Raw genomic sequence first — 7,648 nt, 5'->3', positions numbered from 1 at the left:
TTATGACTCTTTTTTTAACTGTTTTAAAATTAAAATATTGAAGAATTGAAACATACATCAATGATATCATAACAGTATGTAGATACCGTATAATCTCATCGAAGGATTGAAACAAACCTCAATGAAAACACTACCTCGTTACTCTTTGATACCACCCGAGTTTATTGTACTTTGATAATATCAAGGAAGAAGAAGTAGTCTTTTAATGAAAACATTGTTCAGTTATTCTTTAATACCATCAGAGTATATTCATATACTGTGATGATATCATAGAGGAAAAAAAGATGGACGCTAACATTAACATAACATCAACGCATGACTTTAAAATAAAAAAGAGTATGAAAGTAATGGGACATGTAAAGGTAAATATTTTACTTTTTTGAAGTACAAATGCTTTTTTTTTATTAAAACCCTATCAAATCAGAAGTTGAGCCAGCCAAACAAGCCTAGCTCATATTTACAACTCTAAATCAATATATAAACTAAATCCATGTGAATTAAGCAAAAACGTTGCCTGGGTTTGTGCAGCGCAAATACCTACAAATGCGGCCATGCGAGAGTAAACTTAAAGGACACAAGAGCATCAACTGGAAAAGTACAAAATGCATATTCATCAGAACCAAATCTTTTCTTTACCTAAAAAAAAAAAAAAAAAAAAAAAGAGTCCAATGCACTAAACCTTCCGCTATGTGCGGAATCCAGAAAGGAATCGAACCACAAATGTCTATTGTACAAAGCCTATATTGGGAGGATACATTTCACACGTGTCTACTACCATATTACAGAAAATACAGCATATTAAAGTATCTTATAATTTCCTAAATGGAGCCCATACTTTCAAGTTCTTCACAACTAAGCCGAGCAAATTTTGCCTACTGTTGGGCGAAAATAATGACGCTCACATCTACTCAGACATGCATAGTTGTTACATTTTGTAGCATACTGTTGTTATAAAGCAACTGGGATAATAAAGCTAATTACATAATGAATACTTGGTGAACCTGTATCATACAACATGTTGGGTTCTCAATTCTGAAGCGAAGTGTATATACCAACAAGAGATGTAGCCTTCTGTAATCCCCCAAGAAGCTGAAAAAGAAAACAGATGGAGGTTTCTTATTTTTAACTTTTGCCTGAAGGAAGAAACATTCACAGGATTCACGGGCCCAAAAGTATCCTTCCATAGTTTTGAGGACATTGAGCAGATGATTGCAAGGGCATAGTCTCAAACCCAGTGCCCTGAACGCGATTTTCTATAGTTCCAAACCGGCTTATTCCACCATTTAAAATATTGTAGCATGACGCAACTGTAGCTGGCTGTACTACCATCATACTAGAACCTGAAACCTGAACTTGGCTATGTACAGTTTCTGCAGGCAGTGTGCGAAGTTGTCCATTGCGTCTATTCTCCATACCATATCCTATACCAACACCTAGATCCAAGCTAACTGAGCCATTATCTTCCCTCCTGACCCTTGAACCCCCAGTTACAGGCGCCGATCCAGCCATTTCATGGTTATTAGTCCTAGCTGCTGGTACATCGTGATTGTGTTTCCCCTCATATGTAGTTATTACAGCTTTGGGATCATGGGATGCCCTCTCCACATGTTTCCTGACAGGGCATCCAGCATTGGTGCACTTGTAATAACTCCTACATCACATTCACATGAATACCAGAAAAACATAAAGAAACTCACGCCTATAGTGAAGAAACATCAAACCACAGGTTCATTGTATTTTGGATGTAGACTTTACAGATTTAGAGGTAAACTAACTATGTTCTATAATACCTAAAATGATATCTAAATAATCACCCTCCTTCCAAAAACTACAAAATTGAAAGAGAGATCAACAATCTAGGTTCTTTCACCTTCCTGTTTAAAGTATGCCAAATTAATGAAACATCACCAGGTCCTCCATGCAAAGATATTCAGAAGTTTATCAGAGATTTGATGAATTGTTAGATGCATGATCTCTCTGCCTGCTCAGTCTTCAGTTTAAGTAATTTCCACCCATGAAATCTAATTAAGGGTATTTTGAGTTTCAAAAAGAAAATTGGCACAATTTCAAATATATACAATAAACTAATTAGTTTACAACAAATATAGCTATGTTTTATTTACATAAAAAAAAATAGCCAAAATCATAAGAAATATACAGTAACTAAATAATATAGTTTGTCAAAAGTCATAGAAAGTATACACTAACTATACTATACAGATTACTTATACATGAGTTATACACTAAATATACATTATGATACACTCTATACATGAAATATACACCGAATATCCATGAATATACACCGAATGGCCAATTTTTTGGTAATAAAAATGACCGAATGGCCATCTACTGTTAATTATCCCAAGAAAATTTAGGAGATCAGATATTCATTTTGTGAAAAAAATAAAAAAATAATTGACCTAATACATAATATAGTAGGTAATCAATACCTATACTGATAAAATAAGTAAATATTCTATAATCAAATAGAGAATATCCTGAGGTATCCTATAGAATATATTCTATATGATTTTCTTTATTCAATACAATGCATCTGGGTGTGTATGAATCTAGTCACAAACTACCTTGATATTTTAACACATGTAAGGTTTTATTCACTTGTCCTAGACTCCTAATTAAACATTTACCAGAAGATAATCAATTAAACCTGAAACCATTCACCCTTTACTACTTAGATGTCTCACTAGAAGTACATTCAGCTCATTCTGAAATGTTTGCTTGATAAGCTGCATATAGAACTCTATGGTCTGCTTCTGAAACAAGGGCATTACAACCAGCCCTTTGGCAAATAGATGAAATACTGAGTGGTCCAACTTTCTAAATTTTAGAGACACAGGGTTCACACACAGTCATGCAGGTGCATATTAAACCTTGCTTTGCTTCAGCATTTCAAGGGTATGAGAGTTGAATCTAGGACCTCCAAATACTTTAGGCCATTATGCTATTAAGGAGCTCTCCAGAGTACCAACAATTAAATGAGCAGAGAAAAGCACAGATTGGATATAAATGATTACTAGAGTGACTGTTTCTCTAACGGCAGCTTCAATTGCTGTAACTTAACCTACAGGCTACAGGGCATCAAGTGGTAATTAACCTCAAACAGATTTTAGCCCAAAAAAAAAAGTTGTCAAAGTAATACATTCAATAACGGCACTGCTGCCATTAATCTATTATTAACATAGACAATTTCGATACATATTATTAATACTATGAAATGCCTCTCTAACTCCAAGGTAGGGGTAAGGTTTGCGTACACTCTCCCCTCCTCAGACTCCACTTTGTGGGATTACACTAGGTATGTTGTTCTTGTATTATTAATACTGCGATAGATAAAATTGGAGTAGATTCAGAACCAAGAAAAATCTAATGTAAAAAAAATTGAGTGTAAATAATATAACATAAATCAAACAAAAAAATTAGGTGGAAAAAGGGATCAGAAGAGTCACTGCTAGATGGGGGAGAGGGAGGGTTGGAGAGCTAAATATGTTCATTTCACATATAAATTTTATTTGATTTATGCAAATGGCTACCAAGCAATGATAATTGACATATAAATGATTTCAAATCATTTCTCAACAATCGGTACAGGTTCATCTAAGACCCTCATTTAGAGAGTCTAATTAGTTGAAAGTGCTAACATTCTAAGCTGTGTTACAGACCCAAAGCTTTCTGCTATAACACGACTTCCCAATTCTTCCAGTTATGGTTGTATGGGATTGTTCAATAAGTTTCAGTTCACAGCTTAATAAGACATCACCACTACATCTCATCTCACCTCATCCAAAATAATGGTTGACTATCTATTTCTTCAATTTGCTAAATAATACTGTTATTGAGAGGGGAATCTATCGAATCACCTAGAAAGATGGCTTAGAAGTTAGAACATTATGGGGAAACCCCCCTAAAAGTATTGATTTTCTTTGGACCATAAAACAACCTCTTAACCACCATGAACTTCAGACACTTAGCATTAGATGCCACACAATGCTTTACATACCTGGGATTAGGATTACCACGGACCACCTTTTGACCATATTTCCGCCACCTGTATCCATCATCCAATATATCAACTTCACTCACAGTTTGAACAACAACACGTGGTTCGCGGATAGGCTTAACAACTGGTGTAATATCCACGCCACCATCCATTTTCCTGCTTAAAGAATCAATTGTTAAATCGAACTACAACACAGGAATAAATTTAGGACCCTTAGTTTTTACCTTCTTTTTGCAAATGGATCATCCTCGTCCATCTGATCATTAGTGTTGTGCAACTGAGACACTGTACCTTCAAGACCATCATCATCTGCTTGTCGAGGCGATAGTGGAGTACCACTGGGCTCAGTGTTAGTAGTCGGGGCATTAGTGTTGAATTTGTCTTCAAGAAAAGATAAACCAAAGAGAGGAATAATTCCATATGAGATTAAAGAAACTTCAATAAGGACAACCATGTCATGCATTTGTTGAGTGGGAAACAACCCTTAAAGAGCAATTCAGTTTACCTTCTTGACCAGTGAGGCATGCATCTCTCTCACCTCTGTCTTCTTGGATGGACGTAAGCGCACCAGGAGTAAACCTACGGCTGGGTTGGGGTTTAGGATGATCATGGGAACCTTTATACACAATCTCTGTTATTTGTCCATCAGGAGAGCGCTCAAATATCTTTTTAACGTCACAGTTAGGGTATGTACATTTGTAGTAGCTCCTTGGGAATTCACTTCCTTTAACAAGTTTCTGGCCATACTTTCTCCAGTTATACCCATCTTCTGATGATCTCTCAGCTGTTACTGATGATACATCTTTATTATCAGCATGTGACCCTTGCGAGCTTGGATTTGATTGACCTCTCTGTTTTATTTCCTCATTATCAGTTGCAGCAGCAGAAGTACTAATTGACGAGGCATCTAAACTAACAGGTGCAGGTAGACTCAGCTCTTTTGAATTAGGCATCTCGCTTTCAACAAGTGCTGAAGATGCTAATGATGGAGAAAGATATCGATCTTGAACTTGAATCAGAGGTTCATTTTGCTGTTGGTTGAAACCTGCAGAAATCTTCATTACAACAGTGTATTAGGAACTAACTCAATTCAACTCGGTTAAAATAATAATAAGGCTCACATGTTGCTTCTTTAGGTACTAAAAGGAAATAAAAAAACTAAATCTGCAGGGCCTTCCTATTGTTGTTGGATCCTTTGTCATTAAATCCAAAAAATGTAGAAAGAAAGGAAATGCTTCCAAACCCCAAAGTATCAGTCAAGTGAGATGAGCAATTCATCAAGACCTCACATCCACTCAACTGTAGAAGAAAACAAATAAAAAACAAGAGGAAAAAATTGGCAACATATATGGAAACCAAATACACAATGCAAACCAATCATCATTTTCCTGGCAATGAGTTAACACCTTTTGACTGTACTTTTAACAGCCACACTCCATTCTTTTCATTTTTTATAAAGTCAATCTTCAAAATCAACTCATTTAAGGGTCTTGAACTATTAACAAAAGAGATGTAATCACCTTGTTACAAAAACTAAAAACAAACAAAACAAAAGTTGCAATCATTGTACTGCTTTTATGTTCCTGTTAAAGAGGGAATTAACCAAAAACCCACCTGTTCCCACAACTTTGGTTACATAGAAGTTATTAATAAAAAATAGGTCCAGTTACTAGTTAAAAAAAGAAATGATGTGATGAAATTCATATGCAAGAATTTTGTACTCTCTCACTTGCAGGTGTTCTCAATCAAGCACAGCTCAATCGAAGGAATGGATTGGCCAATTGAGAAGTTAGAAAGGGGGAAGAGAAAATAATTAATGTTCAATAGTGCTCTTGTTGTATTTCCTTTTTTCTAATCTAATTCAAGCATATAGGCTTTGGATAAAACCTAGGTGATTTATTTCCAATAATGCCAAAGATAACAGTCAAGGGCATTACCACCGCAGCTTCCTTCGCCAGTGATCCTGATGTAGAACTAGATCCACTAGCAAACTTAAACTCAAATTCGCCGGTTGTTTCACCGTATGCATTTCCACTGGAGCAGCTTCTCATAAATGAAAAAGCAGCACTTCCACTAGAGCCTTGCATTAATTGAAACTTGGAGAAGGAACCTGTGGTCGGAGACGGCTCAGCCTGCAGGTTATAAGTGAAATAATATTCAGTGATCACAATCTTCTTTCCAAATAGAAGTAGCATCTGAACATAGGATAACCAAAGTGATACAAATTTTCCTCTTTTTTTCTCAGCTTCCTGCTTTTTTATGGGGGAAGAAAAGTTTTTTCTTTTTCCTTTTTGTTAATTCTTTATCAATTATCATTCTATCTCGGTGGTGGGTGGTAGATGCTTTCAAGAAAAAATTTCAAGAAATATAGATACCACTTATAGTAGTTTCATAGGTGATTCATCACCAGCCACTGAAGTTGGAACCTTTCAATATAAGACTTAAGTGACACATGCAGCACACATACTTATAATAATCATACTGGTTAAAATAACAAAAGAGTATTATAACTCTCCGATGCCATTAGTATGGCCACATTCATAACAACAGTATCTTTTTCACTATGGAACAACTTAGTGGTAAGTTGAGTACCTTGCCAAAAGGAAGATTCAAAATGTGAAGAAACACACTGACGGCTAAATATGCAGAGGAAGACAGAATATAATTCTATGAGAATCTAGAGGAATAATTATATCAGCGTCCCTAATGTAAGCATCAGAACCTACGGTGGCAAATTTTACAGAAATTCGAATATATGCCCAAAATAGCATTCAAGTGGAAAAAGAATCAAACGAACAAATAGCAATAAAATGAAAACAACCAAACATCTAATTAATAGTTCAAAATGTACTTTAAGAAAAGCAGCAATCACATCAATAAATTCCTCCGGTCCTCCACTACAGAGTATTAAATAAGGAAAACAATTTGAAGACAGCACAACTATACTACCTTACTCCAACAACATCTAATCTAATCCAGATTAGCAATCAAAATATTAGTTAAGATATCCAATTTCCTTTTCTTACATCTAATTAGGGAATCGGATCTCAACTATGAAAGTGAAATTTCTCATAATATTAACCGGAAGCATAAATTTCAATTGTTGAGAAGAAGAACTAACTTTGATGTTAGAAAGAAGAACGGGAGATTCGAGAAAGGATGAAGGACTGAGACCAGGAGGGATGGTGATACATGCGGAGGAGCGAGAAATCGGGAGCTTAGCAGGTGACATGAGCTTGTACTTAGCACTGATGTTGGATCCAACCACGGAGGAGTTGTGTGCGAAGGCAGCATCGGAGCTTGCGAATTTGACTTGCTCAGAAGATTCATTGATGGAAGAGAGTGGAGATGAGTGACTGTATTGGTGAGGGTAGGACTGAGACTGAGAATCTTCCATTGACGGATTCAGAAGAGTTTTTTGAGGTAGGAAGAGACACAGTCAAAAGGAGAGAAACGGGATGGGGTGTGGGCCTCTGGGGTAGAGGGTGGGGTGAGGTGTGGGGTGGGTGGACACGGACGATGAGGGTTAGACCAACAAGGGCAGGTAGACAATAAAGAGAGGCCTTGTTTGGCTTGAACGATAATACCAAATAGCCATAGAATTAAAAAATTGAAAAAGAACACATA

At 36.2% G+C, this 7,648-nt stretch overlaps 1 protein-coding gene across 2 annotated transcripts; it reads right to left on the bottom strand.

Moving 5' to 3' along the window:
• Positions 1-667: 667 nt before the first annotated feature.
• LOC129904981 (probable WRKY transcription factor 20) lies at positions 668-7,520 on the bottom strand. Of its 2 annotated transcripts, none has more exons than XM_055980387.1 (6): positions 7,143-7,520; positions 5,959-6,153; positions 4,527-5,076; positions 4,246-4,402; positions 4,022-4,177; positions 668-1,651 (listed from the first exon to the last, which is right to left on the bottom strand). In XM_055980387.1, exons 1-6 carry the CDS (start codon positions 7,416-7,418, stop codon positions 1,159-1,161), a joined length of 1,827 nt encoding a protein of 608 aa, XP_055836362.1. In that variant the 5' UTR covers positions 7,419-7,520; the 3' UTR covers positions 668-1,158. The 2 variants fall into 2 exon arrangements, with proteins under 2 accessions (XP_055836362.1, XP_055836363.1); XM_055980388.1 differs by lacking the exon at positions 7,143-7,520 and adding an exon at positions 6,397-6,491.
• Positions 7,521-7,648: the final 128 nt, after the last annotated feature.

This window comes from Solanum dulcamara, chromosome 10 (genome assembly GCF_947179165.1).
Source record: "Solanum dulcamara chromosome 10, daSolDulc1.2, whole genome shotgun sequence".
Taxonomy (NCBI): domain Eukaryota; kingdom Viridiplantae; phylum Streptophyta; class Magnoliopsida; order Solanales; family Solanaceae; genus Solanum; species Solanum dulcamara.
The sequence above is the reverse complement of the archived record's forward strand: the minus strand, read 5'-3'. Positions and strand labels throughout refer to the sequence as shown.